Source organism: Colobus angolensis, unplaced genomic scaffold (genome assembly GCF_000951035.1).
Source record: "Colobus angolensis palliatus isolate OR3802 unplaced genomic scaffold, Cang.pa_1.0 Scaffold157, whole genome shotgun sequence".
Lineage (NCBI taxonomy): Eukaryota > Metazoa > Chordata > Mammalia > Primates > Cercopithecidae > Colobus > Colobus angolensis.
In genome coordinates this window covers 2,181,660-2,198,884 of record NW_012114677.1, presented here as the reverse complement: position 1 = coordinate 2,198,884, position 17,225 = coordinate 2,181,660, and the positions used below count along the sequence as shown (strand labels likewise).

General features: G+C 55.8%; 1 protein-coding gene across 3 annotated transcripts in view; it reads right to left on the bottom strand.

Moving 5' to 3' along the window:
* The window catches only part of GAK (cyclin G associated kinase), an 81,729-nt gene that overhangs the window by 5,462 nt on the left and 59,042 nt on the right, over positions 1 to 17,225 (bottom strand). For all 3 annotated transcript variants that reach the window (XM_011936794.1, XM_011936795.1, XM_011936796.1), the window contains 6 exons: positions 14,957 to 15,150; positions 12,570 to 12,716; positions 11,265 to 11,741; positions 10,672 to 10,842; positions 9,433 to 9,555; positions 4,254 to 4,370 (listed from right to left, as the gene is read on the bottom strand). In XM_011936794.1, coding sequence (XP_011792184.1) covers positions 4,254 to 4,370; positions 9,433 to 9,555; positions 10,672 to 10,842; positions 11,265 to 11,741; positions 12,570 to 12,716; positions 14,957 to 15,150 — 1,229 coding nt within the window. The remainder of the gene's footprint in view (positions 1 to 4,253; positions 4,371 to 9,432; positions 9,556 to 10,671; positions 10,843 to 11,264; positions 11,742 to 12,569; positions 12,717 to 14,956; positions 15,151 to 17,225) is intronic.

Here is a 17,225-nt window from a genome sequence, read left to right as displayed (position 1 = left end):
CCCAGGCATCTAGTCCATCTGTCTTTCAAATACACTGTACGATAAACTCATTTGTATCTAGGAAAATCCCTGCTGAGGCATTGGCAGGAACTGCGTTAGGCTACAGATGCGCACAGGAGAACGGACACCTTACTCGGGAGCCTCAGGCCATGAGGGCAGCGTTCGTCCCTTCACTCGCATCTCCTCTGGTCTTTGTTGCCACAGTTGGTTTTACAGTCCCACCCGATACAAGCCCTAGACATGTCTGGTCAGATTTATACCTAAATGTTTATTTTTTTCTTAAAAAAAAAGGTGATTGTAAATGGTTCTGTTTTAAATGTTGGCTTCCTTGTATAATTACAAGTAAACAGAAATATGACAGATTTTTGTGTGTCGATCTCGTATCCTGTGACCTTACTGAACTCATAGTTCTAAAAGATCTTTGTAGATTCCTTGAGAGTTCCTGCACAGACAATCATGTCATCTGCAGACAGGAGCAATTTTATTTTTCCCTTTGTAGCGCATGTCACTTTGACCTCCTTTTCTTGCCAAATGGTAGCAGCTGTGACTTCCGAAAAGACACTCCTGCCCTGTTCCTGATTTGAGGAGGATGGTTAAAAATGATATTGGCTTGGCCAGGCAGGGTGGCTCACACCTGTAATTCCAGCACTTCAGCAGGCTAAGGTGGGCATATCACTTAAGGTCAGGAGTTTGAGACCAGCCTGGCTAACATGGTGAAATCCCGTCTCTACTAAAAATACAAAAATTAGCTGGGTGTGGTGGCACGTGCCTGTAATCTCAGCTACTCGGGAGGCTGAGGTGGGAGAATTACTTGAAACTGGGAGGCGGAAGTTGCAGTGAGCTGAGATTATGCCACTGCACTCTGGCCAGGGCAACAGAGAAAGACTCTGTCTCCAAAAAAAAAAAAAAAAAAAAAAAGATGTTGGCTGCAGGTTTCTTGTTTTTGAGACAGAGTCTTGCTCTGCCGCCCAGACTGGAGTGCAGTGATGCAGTAAGCCCAGTCCAGCCTTGACCTCAAGTGATCCTGGTGATCCTCCCGCCTCAGCTGGCTGAGCAGCTGGGACCACAGGTGCTCACCACCACACCTGGCTCATTCTTACAGGAGTCTCACTATATTGCCCAGGCTGACTTCAAACTCCCGGGTTGAGGAAATCTTCCCACATTGGCCTCCCAAAGCACTGGGGTTACAGGTGTGAGCCACTGTGCCTGGCCTGGCTGTGGGTTTCTATATATGCTTGTTATCAAGTTGATGACGTTCTGCTCATTACTGGTTCACTGACAGTGTTATCATAAAAAGGTGCTGAATTTTGTTAAATGCCTTTTCTGCACTGTTGATGTGATCACATGACTCTTCAGCTGGTTAATATGGTATTGGGTTGGTGCAAAAGTTATTGCGGCTTTTGCTATCACTTTCTTTTTTTTTTTTTCTGAGACGGAGTCTCGCTCTGTCTCCCGGGCTGGAGTGCAGTGGCCGGATCTCAGCTCACTGCAAGCTCCGCCTCCCAGGTTCACGCCATTCTCCGGCCTCAGCCTCCCGAGTAGCTGGGACTACAGGCGCCCGCCACCTCGCCCGGCTAGTTTTTTGTATTTTTTAGTAGAGACGGGGTTTCACCGTGTTAGCCAGGATGGTCTCGATCTCCTGACCTCGTGATCCGCCCGTCTCGGCCTCCCAAAGTGCTGGGATTACAGGCTTGAGCCACCGCGCCCGGCCTGCTATCACTTTCAATGGCAAAACCACAATTACTTTTGCAGCAACCTAAACAGATTTTGTTAACCAATTCTGAAAAGTCAGCCTTGTATTCCTGGAATAAATCCTACTTGATCTTGGTGTAGAATTCTCTTTATATACTGATAAAGTCTATTTGCTAAAGTTTGGTTGAGGATCTGTGTGTATATTAATGAGGAATACGGGCCCAGTTTCCCTTTTCGGTACTGTTTCTGTCTGATTTTGGTTTCAGGGTGATAGCGCGAGCTTCGTAAAATCAATTAGAAAGTGCTCCCTCTCTCCTGCTTCCTGCAAGAAGGTGGAATTGGCGTTCTCTCAACATTCAGTGAAATTCTCCAACGGCCCGGGTGCGTCCGCAGGTTTCCTTTTTGGGAAGTTTTTAGTTATGAATTTATTTTCTTTGTATTTATAGAATTTTTCAAAGGAGCTACTTGATACTGGGTAAGTTGTGGCAGTAACTGGTTTTGAGGAATTTGTCACTTTCACATGAGTTGTCAAGCATACTGCACAGCTGCGCCTGCACCCGTGACCCTCGCAGAGCCTGGGGGGCCTGCAGTGGTGCCTCCTGCACCATCCCCTGTATGGATGACCCGGGTCACTCTTCCTGCCAGTCCCAGGAGAGGTCTGTGGGCTTCGGAACTGGCCTCTGTCTCTGTGTTCCACTGCACTGCCCGCGGCTCCTCCTTCTTTCCTTCTGCTTGCTGTAGGTTTATTTTGCTCCCCTCCCCCCCACTTTTTTTCCCCAAATGTCTTGTGCGGAGAGCTCAGGTTACTGCTGGGGCATTCCAGCTTTTCCACAGCAAGCACCCACGGCTGGGGGTGTCTCCGCACCGCCCAGCGGGGCCCTGGGCTTTCCCAGGCTGCACCTGCATCTTCACTCAGCTCCACGCAGTTTCCCTCGAGACCTCCTCTCTGGCCCAGGTGTCATTTGAAAGTGTGCCGCTTTGTTCCCAAGTGTGAAGATGCTTCCGTTCTGTTTGACTGTGGTCAGAGAGCACACTGCAGAATCCTAGCTCTCTGAGGACAGGGCCTGTGTGGAGGAGGCTCCCACGGTGCATGGAAAGGTCCGTGCCTGCAGCTAGTGGGCCCTGGCTGGTGCCTCCGCCCTCTGCACCCTCGCAGCCTTCGGGACAGCCGCTCTGTCGCGTGTGGGGACAGCAGTGCTGACGTCACAGCTATGATTTCGGTTTGTCCATTTTTTCCTTCAGTTGTATCAGCTCTGCTTTGTTCAGAATTGCTGTCTTCCCAGAAGGCAGGATAGTCTTAGGCTGCCCACCGAGCCAGCAGGCAGAGGGCTGGGGCTGTGTCTAGGACACAGACAGGAGGGCTCCCTGGGAGTCCACTCCTTCCGCCCCAGTGTTGGCCACCCAGGGCAGTCAAGGCACACACAGATCTCCTCCCGAGGGCGCGGGCCCCGTAACCCCACCGTGCTCTCAGACAACCCAAGACAGAAGCCACAAAGGGAAAGAATATACAGAACACCACCAACAGTAACACTCACGGACGTCCTCAAAAGACACAATAAATCCCCAAAACCATCCCAAACATAAAAAGAACATTTAAAGATGAAAAAACTCTCGGGACTTCATGACAGAACAGAAGGCACTTCAGACGCAAGCTTGCGAGAGCAGAGGACTCGAGGCCAGTCCAGGAGGTGTGAGGACTCGAAGCCAGCCCTAGAGATCCGACACCGACATCTGCTCACAGGAATTTGAGGCACTCAGGGACGGACAGGAGAAATAATGAGGAGATGGGAAATGCTCCTGGAGCTGAGCAGGTAAGGTGCCCAGCCTGAGGCTGGAGGGAGCCCCAGCACAGCCCGCCAGGCTCTGGCAGGAGCAGACGCCATTGCCTGGGGGCTGCATGCTGGAGAGTCCGGGGGTCACCAGCACCAATAAGCATCCCAAGGTGGAGCCACTTCCCGCCCAGGATTCCCCCCGACGGCCCGACGAGTGCACAGGAGGCTCCTTCAGATGATTGTCCCCCCGCCGCCGATGCGTCTTCTAAGAAGCCACAGGGACCCCAGGGAGACATATCCTGGAAGTGAACCCAGAGACTCAGGGGCGTCAGGTCAGCCCAGGGAGACTCTAAGCCACAGCATCCGGCCCAGGCCTGAGGCAGACATGGGACTGGAGAGGGTGGGCTCGGTTCTCGTGGCCAACGACCAGCACGCTCTGAGCACAGCCTCAGGGACTGAGCAGAGCCCAGCCACACCCCACTTCCATGTGGAGACCCCGCTTCCCAGATGGCCCCCACGGCCCTGAGGGCAGGATGCATCAGGCACCACAATGCGGGTGGGCGCTGGCAGCAGTGCCAGTGTCGGCAACACCTGGTTGTAGCTTGCCAGCTGGCAGTCGCCTAGAACAGGTACAGACACGCTGTTCCCTTGGGGTCACTTTGCTCTGGGCTGGGGGTCTTGGTGAACAGAGGCAAAGACTTCACTTTGGGCAGCTCAGAGTCAGACAGACAAGAATAAACCTCCTACAAGGAAACAGCTTCCACACCCACAACGTACCCTCCACGTTACCTTGGAGGCCGGAGCTGAGGTCGCCAAGGTCAGCAAACGGGTCCGGGTTCTGAGACTTGGTCCAGCTGGCCTGAGAGCCACAAGGGGCCGGCTGACCTCCAGGAGAGAAGAGGGGGCCTGGAAAAGGGGCACAGGGTGTTAGAACAAGCACCACCTGAAGCGAAACACACCCTCCTGTTTCACTTCAGGTGATGAACCTCCGATCGCTCCTCCTTACGACGTGACGGCCTCACTCCTGCCTGAGAGCTGGCACCTGCCCGGCCTGTGTGCAGGAGACCAGCCAGGACAGAGGCGCATGTGGTGGACGCTGCCTCCACACTCCACATGCTCCTCGGGGAAAACAGCTTCACAACGCACACCCAGAACCAAACCAGGTTCATATCATTATGACAGTGATTCTGCAGTGCCACTTCCTGGAATTCATCTAAAATTAGGAATGTTCTTCATGATACCATAAGTTTGAGAATATCCTAAGTATAAAATCATAAAATACAGGCTAGGCAACATAGAGAGACCATCTCTACAAAAAATAAAAATATTAACCAGGCACAGTGGCACATGCATGTGGTCCCAGCTACCCAGGGGGGCTGCGGTGGGAGGATCGCTTGAGCCCAGGGGATGATGGCTGCAGTGAGCCGAGATGATGCCACCGTACTCAGCCCCAGTGACAGAATGAGACTGTCTCCAAAAAAAAACAAAAAAACAACATTTAGAGCTACTTGATGGAGTGCCATGCAGTCATTAAAACCAGGCTCTTCATGTATAAACAGCCCTCGTGGATCTATCTGAGGAAAAAGATGAATTCCTGAGGCCAAAAATGGGCAAAGAACATGAAATGATTCTCAAAAGAAATACACATAACCAAAACCACACAAACTAAGAGTCAACCTCGTTCGTAAGAAAGAAATCAAACTGGCGAGACACCTTCACGGTGATCATCCAACCAGGAGACAAACTGGAGACGGGAGCTGCCCCCGGGCAAAGACGTCCGGAAGCACACTCGAGGGGACAGGCAGCCAGGCCCTGGTGTGCCGCGCGCGGTGCCTCCCGGGGCTCTGTGGACAGTGTGTGTTCCAGCCGCTGAGGGCTGTGGCAACTCTGCCCGGCAAGTCTACCGGCACCATTTTCCCCACACCATGCACACTCTGTGCCCCTGTGCCCCATTTTGGGAATTCTAATGATATTTCAAACTTCTTGATGATTGTATCTGCTGTGGTGATCTGTGTTCCAGGAGCTGATGATGCTGCTCTAATTGTTTTCGGGTGCCATGAACTGTGCCCATAGAAGACGGTGAGCTGAACTGACAGTGTGCTGTGGCTGCTCCACAGACCAGCCGCTCCCCGTCTCGCTCTTTCTCAAGCCTCCCTATTCCCCAAGACACAACCATACTGAATTTAGGCCAATTCAGAACCTACAATGGCCTATAAGCATTCAAGTGAATGCAAGAGTTGCAAGTGTCTCACTTGAAATCAAAAGCTAGGAACGACTGAGCTTAGTGAGGGAGGCACGTCAAAAGCAGAAGAAGGCCGGGCGCAGTGGCTCATGCCTGTGTTCCCAGCACGGTGGGAGGCTGAGGCAGGAGTGCTTGAGCCCAGGAGTTCAAGGCCAGCCTGGACAATATGGCAAGCCCCTATCTCTACAAAAAATACATTAAAAAAATTAGTTGGGCATGGTGGTAAGCACCTGTAGTCCCAGCTACCCAGGAGGTTGAGGCTGCAGTGAGCCATGATCATGCCACTGCACTCCAGTCAGAGAAAGAGCAAGACCCTGTCTCTAAAAAAAAAAAAAAAAAAAAAAAAGAAGGAAAGTTGAGATAAGGTAAAAGCTAGGCCTCTTGCACCAGCAAGCCAAGTTGTGAATGCAAAGGAAAAGTTCCTGAAGGAAATTACGCCACTCCAGTGAACACACAAATGATAAGCAAACAAAACAGCCCCATTGCTGACACAGAGGAAGTTCGAGTGATCTGGAGAAAAGGTCAAACCAGCCACAACATCCCCCTGAGCCAAAGCCTAATCCAGAGCAAGGTCTCAACTCTTTCAATCCTACGAAGGCAGAAAGAGGTGAGGACGCTGCAGAAGAAAAGTGAAGCCAGCAGGGGCTGAGGCTGAAGGAAAGACGCCGTCTCTGCAACATACAAATGCAACGTGAAGCAGCACGCGCTGACGGGGAAGCTGCATGCAGCAAGTCATCCGCTAAGATCCGCTGAGACCACTGAGGAAGGGGCTGCCAGACTCTCCATGCAGATGAGACGGCCTAAGTCACCCGCTAAGATCCGGCTGAGATCACTGATTGAAGGGGATGCACCCGCCAGACTCTCCACGCAGATGAGATGGTCTTGTATGGGAAGAAAACGCCATCTATGACTTTCATAGCTAGAGAAGAGAAGTCAATGCCTGGCTTGAAGGCCTCACAAAAGACAGGCTGCCTCTCTTGTGAAGGACTAATGCAGACGGTGGCTTTAAAGGAACACAGTGCTCATTCATTCAAAAAACCCAGTGCCCTTAAAAATGACTCTAAATTGACTTGGCTTGCACCACAGAAACGGCACAGCAAAGCCTGGATGGCAGCCATCTGTGTACAACATGGTTTGTGGAATATTTTAAGTCTACTGTTGAGATCTACGGCTCAGAAAAAAGATTCCTTTCAAAATATGACTGTCTGCTGACAATCCTGACAATGCAGCTGGTCATCCGAAAGCTCTGACAGAGGAGTACGTGGACAGTCATGCTGCCTTCGTTTATGCTAACACAACACCTGTTGTGTAGCCCTTGGACCAAGGAGTCGTGTCGACTTCCAAGTCTCACTATTTAAGAAACACATTGGCCGGGCGCGGTGGCTCAAGCCTGGAATCCCAGCACTTTGGGAGGCCGAGACGGGCAGATCACGAGGTCAGGAGATTGAGACCATCCTGGCTAACACGGTGAAACCCCGTCTCTACTAAAAAAAATACAAAAAACTAGCCAGTCCCAGCTACTCGGGAGGCTGAGGCACGAGAATGGCGTAAACCCGGGAGGCGGAGCTTACAGTGAGCCCAGATCGCGCCACTGCATTCCAGCCTGGGTGACCGAACGAGACTCCGTCTCCAAAAAAAAAAGAAACACATTTCTAAGGCTACAGCGGCCACAGACTCCTCTGATGGATCTGGGTAAAGTTCACTGACAACCTTCTGGAAAGGATTCACCATTCTAGATGCCATTAAGAACATTCACGATTCATGGGAGGAGGTTAAAACAGCAACATGAACAGGAGTTTGGGAGAAGCTGATCTCAACCCTCAAGGATGACTTTGAGGAGCTGAAGACTTCAGTGGAGGAAGTCACTGCAGATGTGGTGGAAACAGCAAGAGAACTAGAATCAGAAGTGGGGCCTGCAGATGGGACCGAATCACTGCAATCTCGGGATGAAAGCTGAACAGATGAGGGGTTGCTTCTTATGGATGAGCAAAGAAAGCAGGTTACTGAGATGGAATCTAGTCCTGGTGAAGATGCTGTGAACACTGAAATGAAACCAAGGGTTTAGAATATTCATAAACTTATTGATACAGCAGTGGCAGCTTTGAGACGACAGGAAAAGCTCCATGTGGTTAAAACACTACCCAAGAGCACTGCACACCACAGGGAACCTTTTGTGAAAGGGAGAGACAATCGCACGTCAAACTTCATCGTCTCATTTTCAGAAACTGCCAGAGCCACCCCAGCCTTCAGGAATCAACACCCTGCACAGTCAGCAGCTGTCCACACGGAGGCAAGACCCCCACCAGTAAGATTAGGATCATGAGCATTTTTAGCAATGAAGTATTTCTAAATCAAGGTAACTGTATTTATTTTTTAGACATAATGCTATTGCACACTTAACAGACTAAGGCCGGGTGCAGTGGCTCACGCCTGTAATCCCAGCACTTTGGGAGGCCGAGATGGGCAGATCACAAGGTCAGGAGATCGAGACCATCCTGGCTAACATGGTGAAACCCTGTCTCTACTAAAAAATACAAAAAGCTAGCCGGCTGAGATGGCGGGCGCCTGTAGTCCCAGCTACTCAGGAGGCTGAGGCAGGAGAATGGCGTGAACCCGGGAGGCGGAGCTTGCAGTGAGCTGGGATCCGGCCACTGCACTCCAGCCTGGGCGACAGAGCGAGACTCTGTCTCAAAAAAAAAACAAAAACAAAGAAGCAGACTACAGTATAATGTAAATAGAATTGTTAGCTGGGTGCAGTGGCTCACGCCTGTAATCCCAGCACCCTGAGAGGCTGAGGTGGGTGAATCGCCTAAGCCCGGGGGTTCTAGACCAGCCTGAGCAACGTGGCAAAAGTTTGTCTCTACAAAAAAATCTACAACTTCTGGGCCTGGTGGCTCATGCTTGCAGCCCTGGTTACTGAGGAGGCTGCGGTGGGAGGATCGCTCGAGCCCAGGAGGTCAATGCTGAAGTGAGTGGAGATCGTGCCACTATGCTCCAGCCTGGGTGACAGAGCAAGACCCTATCTCAAAAACAAAAAACAAAACCCACACAAAAAAAGTCCGTCACTTTTATGTTTACTGGGAAAACAAAATCTGACTGGCTTTCCAGGGGTACTGGCTTTGTGGTCTGGAAGCAAAGCTGCGACATCGCTGAGGCTGGCCCGAGACGCAGCTGCAACACAAGCATCCGTGCTACCAGGGACGTCGCGGGAGGGCAGGCTCCAGGGTGATGGAAGGACAGACGCACACAAACACGGACTGCTGTATGTGACCCCGTTCCTGACAGGGCACGGGATGTCGGCCGCAACACCGAAACAAGACCCGTGGGGTCAGCCTCACTCACAAACCCCTTCAGGAGGGAACAGCCACGGGGCACTACAGGCAGAACCACCAGGTGGTCCACAGAGCGCGGGGCATGAGATCGCATCACAAACGCAGACGCCCTGCTGGTGGGAGAAGGACGCCTCGGGGGCGTTGCTGATGCTCAGGACCCGCTGCAGCTCTGGGAGGCTGAGTCTGTGTCCCCACGTACCCCAGTCACACCGGGTGCGTGAGGCCGCTGCAGCCGTACCACAGCCTTGGGTGTGGAGCCGGCACCACGGAGCACGCCCCAGCCCTTCCGTCCTTCCCTGCGCAAAGGACACTGTTACGGGTATGTGTGAAACAGAGACGGGCCACAGCAGCTGCATGTCCTGCATGCCCTGTCCTCGGTGGGTGGTGGTCATACCTTCCGTGGCTGGCGTGGGGGCCACTGCCGACGCTGCCGTCTCGGCCCAGGCAGCCCATCCTCCCAGCAGGTCTGGGTTGCTGGACGAGGCCGTCATCTTGCTGGGCTCTCCTGGCAGATCCCCTGGGAAAAAAGGAACCGGAAGAGAGCACATTTGGTGTCTCAGCAGTAGGCAATGTGGCGGAGCGCCAGGCTGTGCTCAGGGCCCCAGGAGCCGGCACCTCTCGCACCCAGGCTGAGCTGAGGCTGGGCTGATGGCCTCCCTCTTCCTGATGGGCCCTGAGGAGTCACCACATCACACAGAACCGAGCGAGTGTTTGCAGGGACACCAGCAGGCGAGGCTGAGAATAGCATCTGCACAGTCCCATCCAAAGGGTTTGCCAGGACCCCACTTTCTGTAGCCATCCCCACGGCCTGTGTTCCTGCCTTTCCTAAAACCCACCCAAGCCCGCGGTGGCTCCACCTGGCTGAGCTGCCTTCGGCAGACAGAGGGCCCGGCAGGTCCTGTCTCCCCTGGCTCTGGCGGCACCCACCCCAGGCTGCAAGGCTGCGCTGCACACGTCCACCCACAGGCCATCCTGCAACGGTCACCATCATCACCCCAGAGCGCACTGTGGATCGCTGTGGATCGCTGTGGATCACTGTGGATCACTGTGGATCATGCTGCTATCTCCTCAGGAGAGAGAGCCTGGGCTCCTTTCCGTAGGACCGCACTGGAGGGGCAGCCCAGCCCTGTCCTGGGGCCTGGCCTCACAGGCCTCTGTCTAAACAAGCCATGCTCTGCCCCACACCCGGCCTCCTCCCCACGGACACAGCGTCCCAAGGTCCCAGCTGCACTCGGACCAGGCCAGCTTCCTGGACCCTGGACCCCCAACTGCCTCCCTCTGACCTCTCGGCCCCACACCAGCTCTGGGTGCAGGTGGCCTTCTCTGCCAACAGCTGCAAGCCCTGGGCCTGAAGAGGCCTCGAGAAACCTGCTGCCAGGCAGACGACCGAGGCACTGCAGGGACCCACAATCTGTTCCGGGTTTGGGGATGGTTTGGGGAGACAGAGCACGGAGCAGTCCGTCCTGACCTCACGGACGTCCTGCAGGACCCTGGGACCACCAGGAAGGGCACCCGGAGGTCACACAGTCCAGCCCCACCACTGCCTGAGACCCACAGCTCTGCTTCCGACTATAGGCTGCGGTCCTGAGGGAGGAGGCCGTGGGGAGCTGGCTGCCAGGCGAGAGGTGCTTACCCAGGTGCAGGAAGTCAGCGCTGCAGGACGGCGGCGGAGCACTGTGGGCAGACGGGAAGGATGGTGGAACGGCTGCAGAGTCCGAATTGAGAAATTCGCCGAAGAGATCAGGATTGGAGCAGGGCTGGGAGTCGCTGTCTGAAGACACCAGGAGCGGGCCAAAGGGGTCAGCTGCGGGGACAGGCGGGCATGGGGAAGACTCAGCCTGGTTGCCTGAGGACAAAGCCCAGCTCTAGAGTCAGGCCCACCCAAGAGGCCACTCCAGCTGGGCAGCCCAGACCCCACGGTGGCCTCTCAGGGACACTGAGGCAGTCAGCCCGGGGCTCCCCGTGCCCGACACCTCAGGATGACTTTCCCATGGACGCAGCAACACCACTGAGACGGAGGAGCTGGCAGCTCCCGGCCCATGAGCTTAGGCGGGCAGCGCAGAACCAGCCCCCTGCCCTGACCCTGAGGTTGCTCCTGGGGGAGGCGGGGGGAGGGCACGTTCCCTTCCTACGGGCGTCTTCGAGACATGCCCATGCAGTGAGAATGACTCAACCCCATCTCTCATCCACCGTGAAGCCCTTCGCCGTCAGAACAGAAACACGTACCAGCAGCAGGGGGCCCTCCTCTTGGGGTGCTCTGCACGCTCAGTGGAGGGGCCGGGCTTGCCAGGAGCAGGGGGGCCTCACCGAGCAGATCCTCCGGGGGCCCCTGGGAGGTGGCCTCAGGGGGCCCAAGGAGGCAGCTGAGCAGGTCGGTGTTGCTGGAAGGGGCCCTGAGGGCCTGCGGGGCTACAGCTGGCCCTGCACCCACCTCGGTGTGCAGGCCCAGGAGGTCAACCCCGTCTTCCTGTGGCACAGGTTCCGGTAGCACAGCTGGTGTTCCCACCTCAAAAACCAAGTCCTGCTGCACCAGCCCTACTGCCAGGCCGGGAGGCTCCGGATCGGCCCGGGGCTCCTGGCCCTCACTAGAGCTCGGGGAACCCCCTTCGTCCGACACCTCGCTCTCGTCTCTGTCCTCCATCAGGGCAGACTCGCTCTCCTTGGGAGAGGCATTTTCCGCGCCAGTCTCTGCCTCCTTCTCTTCTGTGAAAAGGAAACAAAACCACAGGCTGGTGAGCCTACATGGCCAGCACCAGGGTCCCCACACATGGCCCCTCAGCGCCTCCTCGGCCCAGGGTCTTGGTGTGTGCTGCAGAAGTTTCTGGGGGGGGTTCCTGAGGCGTCTCCAGCGCACCCACCTCCAGCCTCTGCCTCAAGGGTCTGCCTGCAGCTCTCTCCGCCTGGGCCTCTGTGGTGCCTAAGGCTGAGTCAAGTGGAGGCCACACGGCAGCACTGGGGGGGGAGGAACACCAATCGTCGAGGTGCTCTGGGAACAGGTGGCAGAAGGGACGGCCCTGCTGGGACGGCCAAGGGTGCTGGGAGAGGAAGTGGCAGGGGCATCCCTTGGGGTGTGTCTGGGGCAAGGTCCAGGGACGGTGCCCAGTGTTTTCCTGAAAAACCTGGGGAGGGGCTGGGAGCCCACTGGGGGGTTTGGGCAGAGAGGTGTGGGATCCCCGGGTGGGGACAGACTACTGTCCCTCTGCCCAAGCCCTTTCCCTGTACCTAGGGGCCCTGCCAGCATGGCCCGTGCTGCCAGCCTCCCCAGGCCCACAGACTGGGATGAAGAGCTAGGGTCGGTATTTCAGACTTTGTGGACACGTTCTGTTTTTTTTCACCTTTAAAAAAACATGAAATCATTCTTAGCTCGTGAGCCATTAAAGAACAGGCTGACATGCCGGGCACACAGCCTCACTGTGATGCAGCCCAGCTCTGCCCAAGGCCCGTCTCCCAAGACGCTTGCCCTGCCCCAGGGGTACTTTCAGACCAGGGGCCTGCCCTCTGCAAGAGGCCGGGTCCAGGGACGCTGCCTACCCTGCCAGTCCAGTGTGTGCAGGAAGCGGCTGGCGTCTGCGCTGCTACTTGGCGGTGAGTCGGAGTCCGTGGGCTCGGCTTCCGGGGAACCTGCCCCAGCATCATACTGAGCCGTGGAGCCGGGCTGCCGGGGGAGCTCCGGCTTCCCTGCCAGGAGAGGGAGGGCGTCAGGGCACCAGCACTGGCCAGCAGCCTCGGGACAGCACTGACCCCAGAGCTGGGAAGTGCAGCCAGGCGCGCGCCAGCACCGTGGCAAGCCAGGCCATCAGTAAAGCAGGCCAGTGACATGACGGCAAGGGGATCTCTGTGAGCAGATTCCTGCTATCCACTTGGATGCCACTCTGGGCCATGGGTGCGCACTCGGGCACAGCACACGCACATATGAACATGCACAAGGAACACACCACTGAGGCATCAAATGCCACACAGACGCACGGTACACATGAACGCACACACAGCACACACACAAATGCATGGTATACACGAATGCACACAGCACACACACAGATGCACAGTACACATGAATGCACACACAACACACACATACATGCACGGTATGCATGAATGCACACAGCACACACACAGATGCACAGTACACATGAATGCAGAGCACACACATACCTGCATAGTACGCATGAATGCACACACAGCACACACATAGATGCACAGTACACATGAATGTACACAACACACACACAGATGCACAGTACACATGAACGCACACAGGACACAGATGTATGGTACATGAATGCACACAGCACACACACGGATGCATGGTACACATAAATGCACACAGCACACAGAGATGCACGGTACACACGAATGCACACACAGCACACACACAGATGCACAGTATGCATGAATGCACACACAGCACACACACAGATGCACAGTATGCATGAATGCACACACAGCACACACAGATGCACAGCACACACGAATCCACACACACATGCACGGTACACATGGATGCACACATAGCACACACACAGATGCAGAGTACACATGAATGCACACAGCACACAGAGGCATGGTACACATGAATACACACACAGCACATACACAGATACACGGTACATATGAATGCACACACAGTACACAGATGCACGGTTCACACGAATGCACACACAGCACACACAGATGCACGGTACACATGAACACGCACACAGCACAGAGATGTACGGTACACATGAATGCACACACAGCACACACAGATGCATGGTACACAAATGCACACACAGCACACACACAGATGCACGGTACACATGAATGCACATACAGCACACACACAGATGCAGGGTACCATGAATGCACACACAGCACACACACAGATGCACGGTACAAACGAATGCACACACACAGATGCACGTTATACACGAATGCACACATACAGATGCACGGTACACACGAAAGCACACACAGCACACACAGAGATGCACGGTACACACAAATGCACACACAGTACACACACAGATGCACGGTACACATGAATGCACGCACAGTACACACAGATGCATGGTACACATGAATGCACACACAGCACACACAGATGCACGGTATACACGAATGCACACAGCATACACACAAATGCACAGTGCACATGAATGCACACACAGTACACACAGATGCATGGTACGAATGCACACATGGCACACAGAGATGCACGGTACACATGAATGCACATATAGCACACACAGAGGCACAGTACACTTGTGCACACAGCACACACACAGATGCACAGTAAACTCCTGCACACACACGGCACACACGGGCACACGCCACCCACAGACACATACACAGCATGCACACGCCACACACGCAGCCTCTTTCAGGGACGCTGAATATGCTCAGAAATAAAATGCACACTGCAAATCAAGAGCCCAGGACAAGCGTGGCATGGGCAGTGGGCGGCCCTGGGCCCACCTGCCAGCGCTTCCTGGGCTGCCTTTTCGAAACTGCTCGGAAGTGAGAAGAGCGACAGGAGCGAGGGCTCTGCCGTGTTGTCCATGTGCTGCTGAGCAGGCCCGAGGGTCACAGTGAGAGTGGACGTGCGTCCCGCACACGTGACAAACATCTGACCCAGACACATGCCCGGGACGAAAACCCTGCTTCGCCCTAGCAGCTCAGGCTTTCCTCCCTCTGCCTCCGTCCCTGCCCACAGGCCTCCGAAATTGCAGCCTGCGAGTCCTCCTTCTCTGGTGTAGCTGGTGGTGGTGTCCAGCATCCAAGACAGAGTTTCCAAAACCTCCTGCGGCCCAAGCTGCTCAGGGCCTGGATGCAGTAGCAGGCACGGTGGCCCAGCCCTGCCAGAGCTCAGCCGAAGAGGTCTCTCTCCACAGAGACACTCACCAGAACAGGATTCCCTCAGTTCACATGCGGGATCTTACCAAACTTAGACAGAATGTCTTGCTGCTCCTCCCGGCTGGAAAACAGGATTTTGGGGTTCAGCCCCCTCATGCTCGAGTTCTCCCATGGTGGGGCTTCCCGGCTCGGCCTGTCCCTGGGCTCCACCTCCACTTCTAGGTTCACTTGAAATAAATCCGGGTATTTCTCTTGAATGTCACAGGCGTCCAGGTCATACCTGCGGTGTTATGAGTAGACGCCACTTAGGAAGGCCCCCCAAGTAGTCTGTAAGTCCCTCGGACATTCACTAAAGAAACGTGCACGGAAACAGACTGCAGCTGCAGGCAGCGGCGCGAGAACAAAAGGGCAGCCGGTCACCCCCGCCTGCTGAAGCTGGAGCCGTGTGAGCGGACCCAGCGCTGTCCCAGGAACCCACAGGGCACCAGCAGCCCCGGTCAGGCCCCGGAAAAGCATCTTTTCACTTGCTCCTCGGATGTCACAGTGGGGATGCCCGCGACTGTGTCCCAGGCAGAGGGGCACTGGGCGGGGCCGCCACGTTTCCCGCAAGTCCGGGGGAGGCCGCGTGCTCAGAGCAGACGGGACAATATCCCACAGCCCGCGACTCCGGCACCCAGGCAGGCAGCTCTGAGGTGGGACCCCTGGGTTCCAGGGCAGGTGCTGGCCCTCACTCCCCAGCACACACAGACTGCAGCCACCTGGCAGCTCAGAGCACGCACTCTGGATACTAACGGTGTTTTCCATAAAAATGACGACACCCACCCTGACAAACACCCACAACTGTCAACAGATGCCCATAAAACCAAGACCTCTAGAATCCAGCTGCCAGGGAATTAGGAACATGATTCCAGGGGAAACAAAGCCGTGTCCACCGTGGGGCTGGGGAGGCAGCACTGGCTGGGCTGTGGGGAGCAGGGGCAGGCGTCAGTGGGGCCCGCCTTGGGGTGTTGGCCGCACGGGGAGACAGGTGTGACCTGACACCGTGACCACTTCCTGGCCCCTCAGGAATTCCCTAAGGAATTCCAGGCTATTTCATGCATTTCCTACGATCGTCTCTGATCCCACTGTCATAAACTGCACTGATAAGCCCGGGCTCTCCAGCAGGCAGCAGGCTTTCCATGCCTGTCTTATTTTATGCCACCTAAAATCTCTACATGTTGAATTTTATACATCTAAAAAAATAAAGCAGAAACACAAGAGAGTGGTGGCCAGTTCCTGGGAAACCCAGGGTGCCAGTGTCTGCAGGGCCAGGAACACCCAGAGCAGAGTGGGACATGCCGAGGGAGAGCAGGGAGACGGGCCTGGCAGCCTGTGTGGGTCAGAGCCATGGCTGGTTTTAACTGTCACTTCTCTGAGCTCCACACATGCCTGTGATGTGTGATGGCCTCTAGTTTATCCCTTCCTGCTCACCCCCTAAAACATCCTCTTGCTGCACGAGGGGAGAGCACCCGGGGCCTGCCCTGACAGGTGGCCAACCTCACGGAGAGCAGCGCCCCCTCGATGCCCTCTCAGGGCTCTGGGCGGAGGTGGCCACGGCCGAAGCCAGGACTGATGTGCACTCCAGCCGGGGCCAACACGAGCTTCCCTCTGCGCCGGAGCCTCTCAGGTGCCGCTATCCGTTGTTGGGGGCAGCAGTGACTGCAAAGCGGTGGCACAGCTGGCGTGGAGATGTGAAGGTGGCAACGTCCGCAGAGGAGCCAGCAGGCACCAGCAGAGAATCCAACGGCCACCGCAGCGGAGGCTCAGACCGGCCACCACCGAGGCTGGAGGGGCACAGCGGGAGGGGCACGGAGGGAAGACGTGCGCAGGGAGCCAGGTCGGCCAGGCAGGCTTGGGTCCTGGGGCAGACCGAACTTGGGCAGCCCCAGAGGGAGCGCTGCTCATGCCCAGCCTCCCTGCCCCAGCTGCCCCTTGAGACACCCCTGGGCACTGGATCTGCAGGCTTGGTTCACCCAGCCTGGCGCTGAGGGCACAATGAGGTCTGTGAGCAGGGCTGGCCGCTCCCAAGAGCCCTGGACTGCAGAGGACACGGCCCACAGGCTCCCGCCAGGCCAGCTCCAACCGGGCAGAAGAGGCTCCCGACAGGCTCGGCTGTTACGCTTATGCCACGGCTGCAACCCTGTGTCCCTCTCCCACAGGCACAGCGCAGTCCCGCAGCGCAGGGAACACGCCTCTCCCCCAGGCACAGCGCAGTCCCGCAGCGCAGGGAACACGCCTCTCCCCCAGGCACAGCGCAGGCCCTCCGCAAGGAACAGGCCTCTCCCGCAGGCACAGCGCAGGCTCCCCGCGCAGGGA